Below are 21493 nucleotides of genomic sequence, written 5' to 3'. Positions count from 1 at the left end.
CTTCCAAAACTTTAATTTCTAAGGCGGAAATTTAAAAGGGAGAGCATTGGCATGGTGAGATTCCACTGTATGGCAGCTTCTACAGAGCAGTGCCATCTTTATCATCTGGTATATTTCATAACAGTGTACTCTACGCTAACATCGCTCAATCTCAAAACGCAAGAATCATCCGTAATAACAGCAGAAACATTACAGAGAGATCACTGCATCACTTGGGTCTACAGCACTACAGCATAATTGCATAACTGGGGAGAAACAGTCGAGTCTTGTAAGCATTAAGATCCCCCCCTCCCCATCACCATAGCAACTCTGATGCATTTCCCATTCATTACTGACATACTCCTCATCTCAACCTGTTCTTATCAGAGAGTAAATCAGTCCCGCTCGATTGCATTCTGTCTTATTTAATATTCAGTCTGGTCTGTTTAAGGAAACGCACTGCAGCTGAGGAACATCCATGCGAACCCACACCAGGCTACATCCTCGTTCTGTTGATAAAACAACCATGTTAGATGAGAATGTAGGGAGACCCGGTGTGACAAACCCACAGCAACGGCAATAGAACTTTCCCCTGCGTGTTCCCCTTAATCCTGTGTCACACACTTCCACTCGCTGCTGCTTGAAGGTGTTTCTTTAAAACAGACACTATATAGACAAATTATCAAGGAACTAGGGATTTTCTACACTGCTGATAATAAATGGAGTATAAACCTTGAACGGTGACAGCGTCGACGCGCCATGCATTATTAATGTGGAAGCCTCTGGCCAGAGGAGATTTATTTATTTTTTCCCCTCTTCTCCACAAAGGCATCCAGGGAAGTGACTGCCGAGCCACGATGAGATTTCAGCCCTGTCTCGATCGGTTTACTGGCGAAAATCAAACCTGACCCTGGAGAAGCGTGACTGCGTATGCATGCGGATTTTCCACAGTCGAGTGAAGCACTTGTCTCTACGAGTTCTGAGTTACTATGGATACGGCTCATGCAACTAGTGCAGGAGGGAGATATTAAGGAAAAAACAAAAAAGGCAGGAAAACCCAAGCCAAAACCCCAGGATGCTTTAATAAAATTATAATAAAAAGGCCAATTCATTTCCCAATAACATCCCCATATATTTGAGATTTGATAAAGTCCACATTACACATGCGTTCCTTTACTAGTCATATCAGACAACATGCAGCACTCAGGTGATAAATAATCCACAAGACACACAGGATTTTCCTCAAAGGGAACAGATCTGCTAAATAAGCACGATAATCACTGCTTATCCCCTCATGTTTATCCTGCGCCTATGCTAATAGGTATTGATTAGCAGTTTCGCTCATGGGAAAGGGAGTTAAAGTGCGACGGTGAGAGCACGGGAATTGTGTGCGTGTGGGCTTATTAAAAAGGTAATTATTACCTTGGCTGTCTCGCATAACTCAAACAAACGCGGCAGCCGTTACACAAACAGCAGCTCTTACTGAGCGCGCTCAAAAAAAAAAGAAAAAAAAAAAGAAAAAGGCACGCTGCTGGAATGTTAAACAAGCCCGCATCCCGCGCAAACAGTCTATAGTCATACTAATATCATGACTGATATTAGTTTCGACCTCTGATGTCTGCTAATCCGAATCGTGCCGAGACGCCTCTGCTGGGACGTACCGTGTCTGGATAAAGGCTGGAACACCCCACACACACTGCATTTAAATCTAATAATTAACATCGGAGGCCTGCTTTTTGGTTTGTGTGTGTGTTTGAGGGAGTGTGCGTGGATGTGCGCGTACACGAGTGCCCGCATGCTCTAAGGCAGGTCTTGTTAAACGCAGCTATCAGCAGGCAGTTATTTATCTCTGCAAAACAAACACTATCAGCGCTCCACAAGGCCGACCCTCAAAACTTCCCCTCTACTCTCTCTTACTCTCACACACGCGCACACACACACACACACACACACACTTAATATGGCTAATTAACCTAAACCCAAGTACAAAGGGAAGCGTTTTTTCCCCGCACATTGTATGTGACCAGGCGAATACTGTATCCCAGCTTGTGTGTGTGGGTGAGTGTGTAGATCTCGAACATCTAACAAACACACATGTTGAGCACATTTAAAGGCAACATGCAATACACATGTAGGCTGTGTGTCAATCATGAATGCAGGTAGCAATGCGGTGCTGCAGCAGGTAGCTGGTAGTCAGCTAGTCCTGTTTTACAATCCTGAGCTTGAGTTACGGGAGATGCAAGGTTTGTCACTTCCAGTTCAATGTGGTTTCCCTTTATTTGTTTTGTTTTTATTTAAAGAAAAAAAATAGGTGGAGCAGGGGTAGCTAGATGGTTAAGGTGATCAGGAGGTCCCTGGTCCGAGTCTCTCCACCCCCGGGCTGCCACTGTTTCAACCCCTAAGTGCTAGGAAACAGCTGGGCGTCAAGCTGGCAACCCAACGGCGTAAGGAACGATGTGCTTTGTTGGATCCTTTTCCCCATCAAATCCTTGAAAGAAACAGCCAGGAAGCAAACAGACACCCGCATTGTTTAATGATCCAACGTACAGCATGCGCCAAAATTTGTTGCCATTATGACAACCATTATTTGTTTCCATCTTTACAGACTGGAATACACCAGTGTCTGAGTGTCTGATTTTTAATAAGGCTGGATTGTTTTTTCGAGTCTTAACAGAATTCAAGTTCATGACCTGGTTGAACTGAGCCTTCAAAAAGACGCATAGATACTGATGAAGACCTGTTGAGAACCATCGTCTCACAGGAGAGCTTCAAAATGGAAACCATCAAATTATTCATATCCCAGCAGGAGCTTTTGGTCGTCTACATGTTGTTAAGTTAATTTGGCAACGTTGTGGATGCTGAACCAGTGTTGGTATTGGGTTGTTTTTGGAAGTCAGAATTGCCTTGATGAAATGACGTTGGAACAACATTGACTGCATGACTATGGGATGACGAATGCATCCGACATCAGTCGTAAATGTGAATTCTAAATAATATTAACAACAAGCCGCTGTCCTGAGCGGGACCGAGTAAGAGTGCTGCGTGCTAACAAATGGAGCACTAGGGAACATGCTGTTGATGCTTCAAAATGTGTTTACATCACACCGAGCGCCACAAACACCATATAACAGCGGAGTACCCTGGGAGATATGATGTACCTCACTGTAATATTTTAACGTAAATCAAACAGAGGTAATATTACACACTAAAAGGTGTGTAAAATGATGTATACACATTCTGTCTTAATCACAGATCAGAATTCTAAACACCGTTAGAAACTTAAAAAAAGAGAAGGAGACATTGTGCAGATGAAGGTTGTCTTGCATAAATGCTCCAAATTAAGGTTAGTTTTGTTGTTTTGGAGGTTGTAACGTAGTGTTCGGGTTGTTCATTCAACATTCTCTCAATACCATTTTATCTTTCTAACTGCAAGTTTTGTCTCTTTTCTTCTGTGTATACTATACGGCCACCTGCTCCTCACACCTATGTGATGTGATTCTTCCCAAACTGGTGCCACAATGCTAGAAAGACACCATAAGTCTGTCATTCTTTACCGTAGTATTAGCATTACCCTTCACTGTGACTAAAAGTCCCGAACCTATTCCAGCATGAAGGAACAGGTTTGGAGTAGAAGAACTCGACCATGACCTCAAGCCTGGAGAACACGTTTGGGATGAAGTGGAACACTGAGTTTACCCCAAGACGTCAGTACCTGATCTCAGTACTGCTCCGGTGGCTGAAGAGGCACTAATAGTCATAGTAATGCTCTAAACTCACATGAGTGGAGGTTATTATATAACAACATGGATTAAGCCAGACTGGGATGTTTAACAAGAACATATGAGCGTTACTGTCAGGTGTCCACAAACGGGTGCACATTTGTGTGCATGACTGCCTGTTCAGGCGGTTTCTGATTGCCACCCTGACTTTATAGACACTGAAGATGAATAAATTACATTTTAAAATGTTTTTCACTTTATGAAACAGGCATACATTTCCATCTGAATGCATCCGCATAAAGAGAATCTTCTAATATGGCTAATACCCATACACACACACCCTACAGACATACAAGTTGCTCATATATTGGATTTGCAGCTTCCTCTCATAGCTCTCAGACCTCTAACCTGCTCTCTCACAAACAGTCTAACAGACACTATGTTCATATTCAGCGTCACACAATTTGCCTGGGATTAGCAGTTAAAGAAGACACTGGGACGTCCTGGTATGGAGGGATGACTCCAAAATCCCATTAGGAGAAACACACACCAACTGTTCCTTATCTCCCATGCTCAAAGACGAGGCATTATTCCACTGTCTCCCCGAGGGGAGGCATTATTCCACTGTCAGCTTTTTTTTTTCGTTCACTTCCTCTCTGCTACACACACAGCACATACACACGCGCACGCACACATACAAACTACTCCATCTATTAATCCTCTCATCTCCTCTTTAATAATCTTAATCTATAACTCCAGTGACATCAGAAAGCAAACTGTACATTTAGTATCTGGGCCACAGCTGGGCGTGTCTCGTGTACACTCCCCTCTCCACACACACGCAGGAGTGTGTCCTTAAGATCGGTGCTTTATCAGGGTTCCCTCCCCGAACCAGTACGCTCTCTACAGATGTCCTCGAGCTCTCCCTGATGTCCTTTCTGTGATATCAACACTGCTGAAGACAACTAGACGCAGCTTATATGAAGCATTACAACTCATGAATACTGTACTTAGTGTTATTTAAAAAGACATTAAAACAAAAAGGGTTAAACCTTGCTGAAAAGCATCACAGGATGACTAGTGAGTTGAGGAGTGCGAGTGCGTGTGTGTGTACACAGCATGGTCTAATTAATGTTTGGGTGTTTTACGGTGACTGATGATCACAATATTGATAACCATTGCTTTAACTTAATTACATTATAGATAAAGATTTTAATATACTTTAATGTGAGTGCATGTGCGCCCGCGGTTACACTATTCATCATTACACTATCAGTGTGTGAGATTGAGATGAGGCCATTTCATTATAGCTCTAAACTGCATAAAACTGAGTGAGTGAATGAGTGAGCGTGTACTGCATGCGTGTACTGTATGTGCGTGTGTGTGAGAGAGCACATTTTACCTCATTTCCGTACATCATTAGGTGGTGTGTGGTAATGAGGGCTTTGAAAACCACCACCCAACTGCTGTTGGCCGTGCGCTCGAACAGAGTGTCGGCCAGCTGAGGCACGTTCACGTTCATCTCATTGGTGCAGTGGATCAGGTCTAAAACAAAGAAAGAAGAAGAAAACGCAACACGTTCAGTTGTGTCTCGTACGTTCAGACATTCAGCTCAATAATGCAGCAGATCAGTTGCGCTGAGACTACAGTCTCTAGATACGACGATATCTTTAGACTGCTCGAAAATGCACGCGAACTTCAAGGCTCGTCAGATATTCAAAAAACAGGCGAATCCCTCCTTCATATCCAAAAAAAAAATAAAATATGTATATATATGTATATGTATATATATATATAAAATGTTCTGAAGTGTCATGTAACGAATATCCTTTTGAAGTCTGTAGTGAGATATAAATAGTGTCAGGTCCCGAGTATAAACCATTCCCAGAGCACATGCATACAAGCTGACGTTTAAAACAAAGAGACGCCAAAATAAAAACACAATCAGACTTGGGACACAGCTGTGTTTTAGATCGAATTTAATTCCCATTTGTAAACGTGACTCGGGTTTACAGATCCAATCATGGTTCGTTTTTTTTTTTTTTTTTTAAACCGTTCTGTATGCGGTGGTTTTTGACATCAAGGGGAAAAAATTTTTAAATAAATAATAAAAAGAAAAAAAAAAAAAAAACACAGCATGAAGCCTAATTAAGGCTGGACTTCAGTCATCACCAGAATCAACAAACTGTTTCTTAACAGAAGGGAGAAGAAAATCTCTACAGTCTCAAACAAATCGGATTAATGCAGAGTTCGGCTTGACTCGCAATCATGTCTTTTCTTACCTTCATGTGTGCAAATTATAAACTGGGGAACACACATACACTTCGTTTGTGTTTTGTTCTCCTCGGCTGACTGTGAGGAGAGATGAACTGCAGCATTGGTGTTAGGACTAATCGGTAGAACAGCACATCGGTATGCTGACTGGTGGAAAATAAATAGTAGTATACAAAATATTACTCATGATTTTTTATTTATTTTTTTTAAACCTGCTTCTTTGAACAGCTTTGCTTGATTAGATTTTTCTAAGAAGAATATCTAAGTTAAGCTGAGGCATTTCTTTTGAGTTTTTCTAGCGTAACAGTCGAAAAGATTTGTAATCCAGCAAAAATCTGAGACATACTGGACACAATAACTTACAAATATGATTTTAATAACAAGTGATCCAACTTATACTTAAACATGAGGGGTGTTTAAGTCAAAGTGGGTCTTTTGATTGTGCAGAATAACAGAACACAGATGTGAGTAAAACTTGCTTTACACTAATGCACTTATACCACTAAGGTACGCCGGAGCCATGATCAGACTACCTGCTTCACGTCTGAGACACAGGCCTCCCAGGAACTCCTTTAATGCCTCAAACATTTAAAAATGGGAAAAGTCTGCATCCTGTGTGCACTGCACTTTGTATCTGTCCGAGTACGTGTTAAACAAAAGCAGAACAGAGACAGGACACAGTATATTTGTGCATGTTTAGTTACGTCAGGGCTGTACGGGGGATGTGGTAACAACTCCCAGCCGAGTTCCTGTAATGCAGAAGTGGTGATGGTAAATGACTGTACAGTTCACACAGACCGATGCGTCTTATCTGCAAGTTGGTGACTTTTGATTGTCAAGCATCAGGTGTTCAGATTACTGAATGTTCACGGGAACGACTATGGTGAGCTCCGAGCCACCTTGGCTCGAATTTGTAGCATTCAAATGTCTCATCAGTGTACTGCACTTAAAGTCTTCTCCAAAAGGTCAACTGATTTTACTTCTTCATTCATGAGAAATTTCATCACAAGTCCTGGTTTGACTTAAACACCCCTGGTGTTCCAATAAATTAGTGTGAAACATTCATTCGCAATTCATTTTTAGTCTTTTGCCTGGTCCCTTTAGATATAAATTTCAAAATAAGCCCAGATGTCGGTCATAAGCATTCTGCAGTCTTACAGCCTGATGGATTGATGGTTCTTAAAGGCATGACCGAGTAACAATAGCTCAAAAGTTCTCCTTGAAAAAAAACGAACAGAGAGCAATCAGTGCTACTCAGACGAGGTATTTACATCAATACAGCCCCGTCATTTGTAATCTGCCTCGGTGTGCACATGGCAGGGAAACAAGGACAGCAAACATTTACGCTATGCAAGACTCCAGTTGTTTATTTTCAATCGAACGTTCGATAAATTCCACCTCCTATCCATGTTCATCATGGGCGAAGGTCGGCAGTGCGGCTGAGATCAGAGCAAACAAACATCCAGGATGGACAAAAACAAATCAAATGTTCTCAATGCGCATTATGAATAAGGTTAAGAGAAGTTCACGAGCACAAGACTGCGCCGTAACTCCAGTCACATGTCAGAGGGAAGTGAACCGGACACGGTGTGGGTGCTGCTAATTAATTCCACAAGCCTGTACGAAGGCAGAGCATGCTTTCCTAAATCATGATCACGCCAGGTTTCCTCGGTGTAAACTGCTTCTTTCTATCTGCACCCATTTTCTGGAAAAAAAAATATTACCTCCGTCTCTCTCTCTCTCTCACACATGCGCATACAAAATGCAGCAGCGCTCGTTCCTTTGGGCATGTGTTTTGTTCTAACTAAGAGACTCGAACTAGCACAGCTCCCGAGTGGAGATATGACTGATCATTGCTTTCACCCAGAAAACAGTGCATACCTCTACACCAGCTAGTGTGGAAAATGAAAGGTGGACCTGTAGACAATGTGTACAGCAAACAATATTGTACATATTTCTTTAAGAAGCTTAATGAATTAGTTATATATAAATCCTGTGAACATTCATGATATTCTGGATGCGGCTCTAAATTGGCTCGGATTTTGTAGTTTCACATGATTCAATAATGCAGCCTACACTGTGCCTCCAGCATCTCCCCGTGGCTCTCACTGACATGTGAAAAAGACATTATTGGCTCCATGGGGAGAGACAGAGAGAGAGAGAGCGAGAGAGAGTGTAAGAGAGTGAAAGAGGTGTGTTTAAAAAGGATGTGCTGACTTAATATGACAAAAGTAGAACACAATTGCATGTTCCTGATTTCACAGTGTGTTGCCTTAAAGACGAGCTCAGTGACACAAGATTCATGCTTTCTACAGTACGTTACACTCTGGTGATGCATCTAATTTACTTCCCATCATCATCCTCACTGTACAAACAAGACTTGCATGTCAAACTGAGCATTCCAGCCCAGTCTATGTATTTAAAGAGTGTGTTCGAGCAGGGACAGAAGCTCATGAAGCACAAGTGTCAGATCAGAGGATCACGTGAACGCAGACAGAGAGACGGAGCCCGAGCACTGAGGTCATGCTTTTCGCGCCGTGTTTCGGTGGCCCTCGGCGTGCAGCTGTGCCAGAGAGGAGCATTGTTGGGCCACACACAGAAGCTGTTCGTGGCGTCGGTGCCCGGTTGTTCCTGATACTAGACATAGGGACCTCTGCCCTCCATCTGCTACTGGCGGTGTTTCACAATAATCTGCTTTTGTTTTTTGCAGCTTGTTTTATAACCCTTGGTTGAAAAAAAGAAAAGAAAAAAACCTTGCAGAAGCCAAGATGGTTTGAAACTGAATCTGAAAACATGATTTTTATATGTAGTAGTATAAAAGTAGCCAAAAGTATTGGGACAAGAACAATTCAGTGTTTTAATGACATTCTCAATAAAAATAAATAAAAAATAAATAAATAAATATATATATATTCTTATTACCTTTTATATATATATATATATATATATATATAAAAGGTAATAAGAATAGATGGCCCAGTGGGATAGTGGTGGCCTCTTTAGTGGAGGGTTCGATTCCCACCTCAGGTCTGTGTGTATAGACTTTGCATGACGGTGGGTTTCCTCAAGTCCAAGGACATGCAGATTAAGAGTAAATGGTGTTCTCAAACGATTGTAGTGTGTGTGTGTGTTTGTGTGTGTGTGTGTGTGTGCGCGCGCACAGACTGTGATGGATTGGCACTCCTTACACCCAAAGTCTCCTGGGATAGGCTCCAGGAGACTTTCTTACAGAAACAGCAGTATGGAAGACAAATGAATAAAAAAAATAAAAAATAAAGAGTGTTAAGAATAATTTATTTCATGAAACAAATCTATTTTCTACACAACAATCATCAACTATTTAGCCTTTATACAAATATACTACTTAAATATTATAAGTCGTTTATTCCTTAAACCCTGCTGGATCCGGCTGGGCATAAAGTCAAAAAGACATCTGGAGTACTCTGGTGTCCCTCGCTCAATCCTTGCCGTCTTCATCGCTTCCTGAGGATTATGTACAAAATGGTTTTATTTGACTCCTACCGCCTTCCTCACTATTGTCCAACAGTTTTCTATTAGCTCCAGAAGTCAGTTTTTCACAAAGTTTAAATTTAAATTTTGAATTTGGTTTCAGTTAATTTCAGTTAAAGAGCATTTTGTGCACAGGGAGAACTACAGTATAATACATGTCATATGTGGGCTTGATACTTTTGACCACTGTGTTTATTTTTTTTTTATGAAATCAGTTCAAAAAATATAAAATTGGATTAATATTAAACCTTGAAAAACATTACATGCCGACAGAGTTCCTGTATATCGCCTCCACACTCGTAGATGTCCGACCGCACCGGTCTTTATGTTCCACGTAGTGGTACAGGCTTTCCCAAAGACGTCCGTGTAAACACGAATCATCTCCATCATGCCGTACTGGCACATGCAGTGATTGACAATAAACAAAATCTCGGACGTGCTGGTTTGCGTGCTTTCATACACACAGTTTTAATTCAGTTTCGATTGAAACCATGGTGTGGTTTGTTCTGGCAGATAGGAAACAGTAATCGTACTCAAGCGCAGGAAAACAAAACATTCGGTCTGAAGTGAGATGGTCTCGAGAACGCAATTCAACCTGGAATCACCCGAAAGACAAAGACGAACCACGGCGTGTATTTTTGGGTTGCGTGTATTTATTTTTTTTCCCGATGTGTAGATGCAAGCTTGTAAACTGAGCTCTGAGGCCCAAACTGAGTCGAAGGCCAGGGATATGGTGTTGCACAAAATCTCTGGACATTTGGACTTACAAAACAAAAACAAAAGGGAGGGGGGGAAAAAAAAAAAAGGGCTTTAAGCTAGTTATTTCTTTGTACTCATAAAACAGGTTAGAACACGCTCTTTAAAATGTAAGTGTTACAAGCTAAGCACTCGTATCCTACTTCCTAATTAGTGCACTCCTAAGGCCCGACAAAAGAAAGAAACCAAGGCAAATCAGTCACACCTCCGTATCCTCCGCTCTTCACAGTAAGAGCATCAAAAACAAACAGCACACTGAAATACCGCAGCGCCTGGACTACATGTGAAATTTCGCAGTCTGTATCAAATCTCAACTGGATGTGAGCTGGACACTCAGAATGAGTGATGTAAAGAAGAGGAAAGCAGAGTCGCTTTGGAGAGAAGATCAGCACCAGGTCCAGCTGTTAGCCACTGACCTCTGGAACTGCGACATGCTTCCTCATCATCATTAATCAATCACAGAGCAGAAGTCTGCAACAATAAACATGACACAGGAACCATCGATTGAGGATTGCTACATGCAAATTTTACCAGCACAACCAGTGCCAGCTGTAGTTACTTGTACAAGACAAATTTTACAGGTTACTACAAGACTTCAGCTTGGCAATGTTTGATTTCCCCCCCTTCATTGACCTACTTTTACAGATGATTTTGGTTTAAAGCACAGTGTTATGTAATGTCATGTTATTATAATTTTTTTTTTTGTATAGCGCTTTTTAGAGCAGACAGTGGGCAAAAAAAAAAAAAAAAAAACTCCCGAAAAGGGGAAACCCATACTCTACTAGGGAACTGAGATTTTAAATCTCTAGTCAATATTGGTGTAGATAAGCAAAGACAAACAAAATGATTTCTTTCTTTCTTTCTTTCTTTCTTTCTTTCTTTCTGTGTGTGTGTGTGCGTGTGTGTGTACAAAGCATGTTCATTGTGTGCTGGGGGGGTAATGATGCACTCTGGGCATCAGCCGAATCAATTCACATTCACTGTATTCGTGATTTAAATGATAGGAAACCAAAAAGAGAAACAAGAACAAACAATGCAGCAACATTTTTTTTTGTCAGAATACAAATAATTTTTAAAAAGTTTAATATTTTAAACAAAAATGCACTACATGCATTTTAGTATTTATCTAATAAATAAATACAACTGAAACTTTCTTTTTTAAAACAAATAGAAGGTTTGACCCACTGAGACATAATGAACTGAGGCAGAAATGGAGCTCCAAAGTCAGCTAAAATGACCGATTTCAGACTGTCGATTCGATTTGATACATCTTTTGAGGTTGTAATTTTCATTTTAATAGCATTAATGTTTATTGGCTGAAGTGTCTCCAGCAGCTAGGCTACATTTCTTACAGGAGTATTAAAAAAAAGATTTAAAACTTCTTTTGTTTCCGTTCCATACTCTGCCGTTTACTCTCAGGCTCGTAGTGATGAATCCATGTACCAGTAGGCCTGGGCGATAAAACGATAACGATATGTATCGCGATAGACATGTGATCGACATCATTAAAAAATGTGTTCGATAAAATGTTCGATCATTTTTATTCTTTTTGAAAGAAAACAGAGGTCGCGAAGCTAGTTTGGTTGCCGTCATGCGCACTTGCTCCGCGACCGGCACTAGGACCCTGAAGTAGTACGGTCGCGATTCAGGAAGTATAAAAGGAGACAAGATGGCGCTTCACATCACTCAGTCTGCCCATGTTGTTTCCGATGCTTCGCCGGATTTAATGTAGTTGTTCCTCAACTACATCAGACGCTCATAATGATAACAGAAAAAAAAAAAGAAAAAAAAAAAAACACATGCCATAGTTTTGTCCTTTGTAGCAGTAGCCAGTTTTGGTGTAACAAGTTTTACATTTTGCTGCCAATTATAAAATGTAATCTGTGTATTAAGAGGCTACTTCCCATTAAGCTGATCTGATGTGTGTTGGTCTGCCTGACCCCTCTTTTTTTGGGATAATTTTAAGTTACTTAAAAAAGCCTTATTTGGGAAAGATAGTCTACAGTAGCCTTAAGTTCTAATTTTCTAAAATAAACACTTGGTGGTTCTTAAAGATCTTGACTGTAGCCTATTTCTACAGTTTTCTTATTTCAATATAGTTAACTTAGAGTTCGTTTCATTTCTACAAATGGTGCAAACTCTGCTAGATTATAGATAAAAGATTCCCATCGGCAGATCATAATCTTGGTAATCGGTGATCGGCCCCAAAAATGCTGATCGGAGCATCTCTATCCGTGACGGTTGCATTAACAAAGGCATCGCTTTCTGGTAACCTAGCAACGTAGGGAGTGATACGCTAACGCCAATCATGTAACAGTATCATGTTTGGTTGTGCCATATTGTTGTCTCGTGCTGGTCTGCTGGATTCCTCTTCATAAGCAGAAAATGCACCCTGCACTATTTTATTACACTTTATTAAGCATTTCTTACATTTTCTTTCATTTTGCACCTTAAATGTTAAGAGATAATTGTTAACATTGTAATAATTGTTAACATTGTGATTTTAGACTTATGTTTACATTTTAATTATTTGAGTTTTCCATGGTTATTGACATTTCTGTCTGAATAACTGAGGGGACTACGATTAAAGGAAGGTTAAAGTTTAAAATAAAAATGTTTAAATGCAATATATTTTTCTCCTGCTCCTTATTTTAAATGGGTCATAAAAAATATTAATAATTATCGATATCGACCGATATGAAACACTGATATCGTGATACAGTTTTCAGCCATATCGCCCAGCCCTATGTACCAGTAATGATTCTCTAAGAAACTTTCACCTTCTGCCCATATTTTGTTTGCAGGTATCCAAACGCTTCTGTTCATGCTTTTCTGCGAGTGGTTTCGGCACGAGGTATACCCTCAGACCACAAAAGAAACGAATCTGTGCACGCTGCTTTTCTTTCGTGTGAATCACAAATAAGGGCATCTGTGTTTTGCTCACACCACAGTTACAACTAAACTACTGTAACACGTTGACACCGGCACAGCACTGACTGGGGAGACTGTAGCTTTGAATGGGGGGGGGGGGAACAAAAAAACAAAAGAGATGATACTGCTTATTGAGCTGGAGAAAGGTGTATAATATAACGTATAATATAAGCATATATCAACGTAACGGTTTCACAGCTTTTCTCGAATTAACCAATAACTAAGCAATAAACCTGACCTGGGACCTCATATGGAAATGTGACTTCAGATTAAAACAAACATGGCAGATGCCATTGTAGTGCAGTTCATATGCATGATGTCGAAACATTACAGGATGATTTTTTTTTATTTTTTTTTTTATAAAAATTACTGAAAAAAAATAATATTACAACTTCCAACCAGAACTTGGGACTAAAAGCGGCATCGCGGTGCGAACAGACTCCAGATAAGTGAGTTCTAGTGGCAAGAAAGACAAGACAAACAGAATGGTTTGCAAGGTTCTTTCTGAGTCGTGTTGTCGTGGTGCTGGAAATAAAAAGCAGATTCCCGGTGGCGCGTGTGAGAAGTCGTGCGAGAAGAGGAAAAGTGCTCGGGTTTAATGAGTGCACTGAGGAAGCAGAAGCAGCTGCCTGCTCGACACATTTTTGAAGGTGATGCCAAAGAGAAAGTCTTCCAAAAGCAGGCCTGCGTTCCTCACTGCTTTGACAAGAGCCACAGAACCACACATGCCTCAAAATAGCACCAGGCGTCTTTTTCAGGGTTTGTTTGCCGTCTGCCTCCCCTCCCTTCTCCTACTGCTCGTGTGCGTGTGTGTGCGTGTAAGAGAGAGACAGAGTACAGGTACAGGTTTGACTAGACGTGAGCCGTGATTTTCAGTCTAGCGGTTAGTGTCTCACAGCTAAGCAGCAGGTTTAAGTAGGTCGGCGCAGAAACCGGTGCAAATGCGATGACGAGTGCGTTTTTTTGGGGGGGGGAGCTCGGGTGAGATTCCTGTACAGTTAGCTCAGCGTCGCGGCTCTGCGCCTCGAACCACAACCGTTCCCCAAATCCCAATCTCACATCTCTGCCACTCTTTCTCCCTCCAGATCCTTTTTTTTTTTTTCATCTTTTATGCATCTCTATTAAACCTTTAAGTGAAAAGCCTAATTCTGTTTCTTATTAGAAAACATCTTGCTGTATTAAATATGCCTTGATATCTTCATTTGCTGAGAATTTAGAGCTCACTCAGCATTACACTACGAGCATCGCTTATAAGCTGCTTTTTAAAATGTTTAATTAGACAGATAAGCAATAATACACAATCACTAAAAATTCACTGTACTGTAATTTAATGAAGCAAAAGATTCACACTACCCTGCATAGGTATTCACACCCTTAACCATTTTCCACCAAGTCACAACCTGAAAGTGAAATTGAAACGATTTTTTATTTTAAATGACTGGATCTAGTCCATGCTGTTATTTCAAGGTTCAATTCAGTCACATACATGAACTACTTTTATATCACAATTCTTTTTCAAAGGAATTCATGTACCATCACACAGACTACAGAATATATATATATATTATATATATAAATAAAAACCAGTATTTTTTTTACATTTAGTTTTACAGCAGGTTAATTTGTTGTATTTTAACTTAATATTTTCTATGAATAATTTGTATATGAATAATTTTGGGTTGTGGAATGAATCATCCGAGTTTCCATGATTTCTTCTGGAGAAATTCGCCTTGATATAAAAGTGCTTTGCATTACAAGCATACTTTCCAAAACAAAATAACGCACATAACCAAAGGTTTAACAGTATACAGAAGGCACATTGACGTAGAAGTTGGCACTGTGGCCTCGCACCGCCAGGGTCATGTTCAAGTTTGTTTAAAAATTCTAAAAAACCTAAAAATAAAAAATAAAAAAAAAAAGAGTTATCTATATACATCTGTTTATTATATCCCTAGGTCCCAAGTGATTGCCTCCATATTTGAAAGAGGATTATATTAACACACTCACCTTGATTTGTTATTTCTGCTTAAACATTCCTCATACACAAGCCATGGAATTTTAAAATCAGTAAATTAAATCTCCGTCAAGTCTTCACATCTAACAAGTTTGTTTCTAGGTAAAATGGTATTGCTTTTCCTCAAAAGAGGAAGAAAAAGAATGATAATAAAAAAAAGACAGGGTGGCGAGTGAGATATAAGCAATAACAGGAACTAACGTGTCTTGTGGATGTTTCATAATGCTAAAAGTATCTTTATCGCTGACAAATTGCTGGGGTTTACGAGCAACACACTTCAGGGCACGCTGTTAATGGAAAGGAAAAATCAACGGTGGAGTAACTTTACGATGAGTAACACCAGTTCAGAGCGTGTCATTTTCCTAGAACAAAAGGAATTCTTTAATTCTTTCCTGATGACACAAATGTTAATTCAACAAACAAACAAAAAACATGCACTGTTTGCACAAGTATTCACTGCCATCAGACATCTTCATCAGCTTTGCACATCCGGATCCACATGTTTTTGTGCACACGAGGGGATTTTAAAGCTCACCGCGTCTTCGCTTCAAACTGTCTGCATCGGGGTTTTGATAAAACGGGTCAATTAAACTATGATTTATTAGAACGAGCTATTAAACAATCCCATTTTAGAGAAGTGATATCGCAAACTTTATAAACAATCAATTAATTAAAATGAAATGGCATCTGATTATTCGCAGGACTAAGGAGCACATCATGAGAACGCTACTGATTAAACCGATGTCATCGCACCCTCGAGCTAAAGAGGGACTCGGTAGCTGTGTGTGTGTGGTGTTTTTTTTTCTTGTGTTTTTGTTAGATACATCACCAAGAAAATTCTCATCCATACAGTGGAATCGTTCTGCTTTTTAATGAACATTATACTGTAGACCTCTTACGTAGACACTTTTCCAGGAGGATGTGCGCTGACTGAAAAGGGACTTTAGGAACAAGCCAAATCCCGGCGCCACTATAAATAACCCACACACAGAGCATGTGAGATTCAGAAGCTTTACACCACACACACACACAAACACATGCACACAAGGCTCAGATGCAAAACCAAGCTGTTTTCACACTGTTCAGAAAGACTTAAAGTGTGATGATGACGATGAGGACTGAAGCAGCCGGTTCAAGATCAGTGCATAATGCTGCACGGTGCATAAGAGAGGTCAGGGAGCTACATCTGTGTGTGTGTTGACTCAGTAAAAATCTCAGTGCTGTTTTTGTTCGAACAGGAAAGCACGAGCTCACTATAGGGGAAGGAGGGGGAAAAAAAACAGCCTTGTGTGTGACTTTCTGATGAGTCGACAAAAGGAACTTTTGAGTTTTCAGCAACACCGATTTCCTTGGATTTGGGACGACATGCCATCAGGTGAAGAGAACGCCCCGAGTGAACGGAGAGCGTGCTGGCCAGACGAGAACATGCGGCGTGAAATCAAATTCCTTACAATTTAATGGTGCAGTTATTTTGAGAGATTTCCCCGAGTTGAAGCGCTCGGCAGCAAAATCAAGACGAATTGCAGGAAGACGGCCAAGTTAGAGAACCAGTATTAAAAAGAAATCAGCAGCTCAAATGAAAATGCACTCATTTCCACACATTTCATTCTGTAAATGGTGGAGGTTTTTTTCCCCCCCTCTTTACTGGCTTCACAAGGCTTTTTTCAGGAACAACATGATTTCCTGAGCATTTATGTGCCCAAAGAGTGTACTGTATGTGCCTTTAACATGTGTGTGTCTTGCTTCACAGCTATAGCAACACTGCTTTAGAAACATTACCTTACTGTCACAATCCCATACGAAGCGATCATGGTGTGAGCCACCCACGATGACTGTTAAACCACAAAACATGACTGTTAAACCACAAAACGACAAAAAATAAAAGCAACAGAAAAAGGATGTGTCAATGACGACAATGTGAAACGTGCACACCCTGAATTATCTTCCCGTATCGGTGATCGCCATCTTCATGATTGCGCTGCTAATTTGTTTGGGTTTAAAAATTTTTAATCCTGCAGGAAAGTCTTTGTCTGTGGTGCTGACGTTACAGGAGGATGTCGCTGTACTGCACTTACGAAGGAGTTTGCACGGGAAAAACTTTTCAACACATGAGATAACATCAGATTTTAACGCAGACTCTTAAGAACACAAAAGTGAGGCCTTCTTATCTCGCTTTGCCGATTTTAAGACAACGCCAGTGCAGAAGAAGCACAAACTGTCGACTCAAAAATCCAGAATGCAATTCAGTTATAGGGACAATTAGACGTCTATGGGGTGAAGCGCTTAATCAGGATTGTGTCAGAATTAATAGTAATGAAAGACAAAGCTGATAGAGAAGGAATGGATATATTAGTAGCAGCAGCGGGTCACTCGGCATTGTGGGACATCGCCAACTTAGAATAATTAATTGCACTGCCATATTGAGATATTCAAACAAATGGATTGCCACAAGCCGACACTACACAGCATTCGACTTCCTCCTGCACTTCGAAACTAATCCTACAGCATACGGGAAGTATTTGTTAAAGGTATTAGTGACTCACTGATTTAATGGTTAACGGTCTGACTGACCCGACCTTCACGCCTTCTCACTGCAGCTGTACAGACGCCAGAGCTACAGAACAACACCAAAGCACTGCAGATAAGCAGCGTCACGGTAATAAGACACTAATGTCCATCATTACATCTCTAAGTGGCAAACTGTGATGCTACATGAGGAATAAAAAACGTGATGGAAAATTAATTAGCTTTAGGTCGGGTGGGGAACGTGACAGACGAGTTCAGCATCAGGTATCAGGCAGTACCTAGAATTCTGTACTTTTATGCCAAAATAGAAGATTATCTACATAAATCACCTTGTGCAGAATCATTCCTTCTGATGGGGTAATGCATCAAAACACATTAAAACTAAATTAAACTGTGACAGCAAATCAATAATAAACACTCAGCTGGGAATTCTGGACACCAAACACACCCCTAAAACCAGACACGGGTGATTTAATATAAACGGCATCATACATCAGTGCTACTTAGTGACACTGATAATGGTTACTGGTTGGCTCTCAAGTGTGACGTTTGTCTGTGACATGAAACAGGAAATTGGTGCATAAATTAACGCAAGACTGACAGTTGGATTTCTTGTGTGTGGTTTTGTCATATCCTGTATGTTAAGACGTTTAGTATTCAGTGATTGTGGTGTTAGATTTCACATGATGATTTAGACCTGTTTGGTAAGTTGCACTTGTGCAAGTTTAGAGTTTAAAAAGCCTGATCACTGATGCATCCCAACAACCCATCAATGATCATCATTACTTCCCAACAATCGCCGTTCCCAAACGGCCAACCACCTGATCGCCGCTGCTTCCCATCCATCACCCATAGCTGTTACCAAACAAGACATCACCATTACTAAACAACCAATCACCAATCGTTTCAAAAAACCTTCCCAACAATCATAGACCACCGTTACTAAATGGCCAATCACCCATCACCTTTGCTTCCTAATTATCAATCAGTGATCACCGCTGCCTCGCTATGCTCGAGCACCGATTACGAGTGATTATACCACACGCCTACATTTTTGTTCATTTTAAACTCTCTGCTTTGGCAATACTTACAAGATAGATAGAGTACTTTATTAATCCCACAGGGAGACTGCAAGTAATAAAAGCTCATTATTTCTTCCTCAGTGCCTGTTGCCAAACCACTCACTACCACTGCTTAGTTTTCTCTGCACTCTTGACAAACATGGAAGCATTTTGTAAACAAATAAACACATTCCTGCCAATTACCAAAGACTTCTTTCTTCATGAATATTTTTATCTTTCTATTCTGTATTACAGTGTCTCCCTTATTCGCTGGACACATAGACATGTAAATGATGGCGACTTTTCTGTGAATATGCAAAATGGTGCATGACGTCATTCGGTGACACTTGTTACCTACTTTGAATAGAAACAAGTTGGTAGCACTGACTATTTTGTGACATCCTCTAACAGGCGTGGTACAGGTGAGCTAAACAATGTTTAAACAATTAGTTCTACCTCATCGAAGTAATGATGGGAAATAACGATGACTATGTTTTTTTGTTTTTTTTTTTACATAAAAATCACATTCAGATTTGTGCTGCTTTGTCAACGTTATTAGAGTGATCTTATCAGCACTTATCAGCTCCAGTATTAAACTAAAGACTGTGTATGTGGGCTCCACAGCTCAATCTTAAGCGTAGTGGCTTCTTATCTGTGCTCAGGGAGGGGATCACTCCCTCCAGGTGCACTGGCTGGTCTAAAACGGCCCCTAGTTTCGAACAGGTGTGTGAATATGCGAGTGCGAGAATGTGCGAGTACATTGTGATTTTGCAGTGGACCGACCGGTGTCCCATCTAACATGAGTCCCTCAGAGTGTTCCTGAGACTGGGTAGGGGAAATGTCTTAAGAGGCTAAACTGAAGTGTGTGAACAGGGGTCAGAAGGTCACACCTGTCTACCTACCAGGTCTAGAGTAGGCCTGTGTCGATATGGACAAAAGAAACTTTTCACAATTTTCTTGAATATTGCGGTTTAGATTTTAATCACGATTTTGACACACACAGACATGTTTTACAGTGTGAATATAAAACATTTTTCCACAGGAAAACAATTAGATCTTTATCAAAGACATGTAACATGTCTCTAAAACAGACATACGGGCCCCCCGCCCAAAAAAAAATCAATCACTTAGTAAAGGTGTCACAAAATGTCTCTAGAACAGACTTATGGCAAAAAGTAAATGTATGTAATGTACAAGTCAGGAGCGCACAAAAAATCCTGCATATTTACATCGCGATTTCGATACGATTTCGATTAACCGCACAGCCCAGGTCTAGAGTGAGATGATTCTGAGCAGTGTATGTGTGTGTGTGTGTGTGTGTGTGTGTGTGTGTGAGAAAGGAGTGAGGAGATACTCACAGTCCAGGTGTTTCTTCTTGGGCCCGCTGACCTCATGCGTGGTGGCCTTACACACAGCCTTGTTGATGCTGGAGCCGGTCATGCTGTGCTGCGCCGCTGCGATGCGGTCTGTGATGCTCTGTCCGGACATATTTAACGCAGGACGGGTTTCTCTCCAAAAAAATGAATCAAAACAAAAACCCCGGAACTTAACGGCTCACTAATATGAGCGGATTTAGGAAAATCTCGAGTCAGTAAAGTGACTGCTTATAGATTTCTTTATTTTTAAAAAATCCACAAGATTAGCCAGTGAAATACTAATCCAGCCACTCTTTTCTTTTAATAGTGGATTTGGTGATATAAAAACAATCTAGCTACCTATCTAGTACAAATATTACCCCAGGTGTGTGTGTATGTGTGTGTGTGTGTGTGTGTGTGTGTGTATTTTACACCGGGATGAGCTGAGTGCCTGAGCTGATGTTAGCTAATATAACCATAACAGCGTTCAAACCGAGTCCAGGACCTAAAGCTGAAATCTGAGCATATAGGACGATTACAAAAGGACATAGCTAGCTATCCGTGCAGACAGGTCAGGACCAGAGACACAGAAGACAGAGAGGACAGAGGAGGAAACGCCACGTACCCCGGGACTGGTTAAACAAGTCTGTCCTAATCCGTGTGTGTGTGTGTGTATATATGTGTATATATGTATATAGTGTAAGTCTCTGTGTTTACCGACAATCCGAGTCTCTTCCTGAACAAACTACCAAGTTTAACGTCCGTCTTAAACTCTCTTCAAACTGTTCCTGCTAGTTCCTCTACACTCCTCTACTGCCATGAGACACACACACACAGCCCTGAGCTAACACTGGAGCGCGGCGAGCAGAAATGAAAGTGTGTCGTTCACTTGGAACCTGAAGCTTCTCACATCAGCTGATCCGCGGCTCAAACCTCACGTCCGACCTGAAGCTTACAGAGGAAGTCCACTAATCCAGCTGTACGACCGCGACGGGTGAAAAGGAAAAAAAAAGCGTTTTTTTTCCCCCGTCCTGGATCAATAGGAGGAGAAATTCCGGCGGGGAGTGTGTTTTATGAGCCCCCTCCAACCGCGTTCCTCCACTCGCCTTCGGTTTATTCCGGTTTGTGAAGAACAGCTCCGGACAAAATGGCTGCGCGGAGATCAGGTGATCCCCAGTGAGCGCTGATTGGATAGAGAGGGTGAGCGCTGATTGGATGGAGACAGTGAACGCTGATTGGATAGAAGGAATGAGCGCTGATTGGTCAGAATTAAGAACGCCGTGTGAACGCGTTAAAGTTCATTTTAACCCGGTTTAAAGATCCGTCCGAATAAATGTGTAATTATTTTCATCATGTCTCAAATTTTCA

The 21493-nt window shown here is 40.9% G+C and overlaps 1 protein-coding gene across 4 annotated transcripts in view; it reads right to left on the bottom strand.

Moving 5' to 3' along the window:
- si:ch211-200p22.4 (phosphatidylinositol-binding clathrin assembly protein) overlaps positions 1-21252 on the bottom strand; it is a 53875-nt gene extending 32623 nt beyond the window's left edge. For all 4 annotated transcript variants that reach the window (XM_053515811.1, XM_053515985.1, XM_053515894.1 and 1 more), the window contains exons 1-2: positions 20129-21252; positions 5101-5243 (exon numbers count right to left, since the gene is read on the bottom strand). In XM_053515811.1, coding sequence (XP_053371786.1) covers positions 5101-5243; positions 20129-20258 — 273 coding nt within the window. In that variant the 5' untranslated portion in view covers positions 20259-21252. The remainder of the gene's footprint in view (positions 1-5100; positions 5244-20128) is intronic.
- Between the last annotated feature and the right edge of the window lie 241 nt (positions 21253-21493).

The sequence above is a fragment of the Clarias gariepinus genome, chromosome 1, assembly GCF_024256425.1.
Source record: "Clarias gariepinus isolate MV-2021 ecotype Netherlands chromosome 1, CGAR_prim_01v2, whole genome shotgun sequence".
Lineage (NCBI taxonomy): Eukaryota > Metazoa > Chordata > Actinopteri > Siluriformes > Clariidae > Clarias > Clarias gariepinus.
Note: the sequence above shows the minus strand (reverse complement) of the source record. Positions and strands in the feature narration are given on the sequence as shown.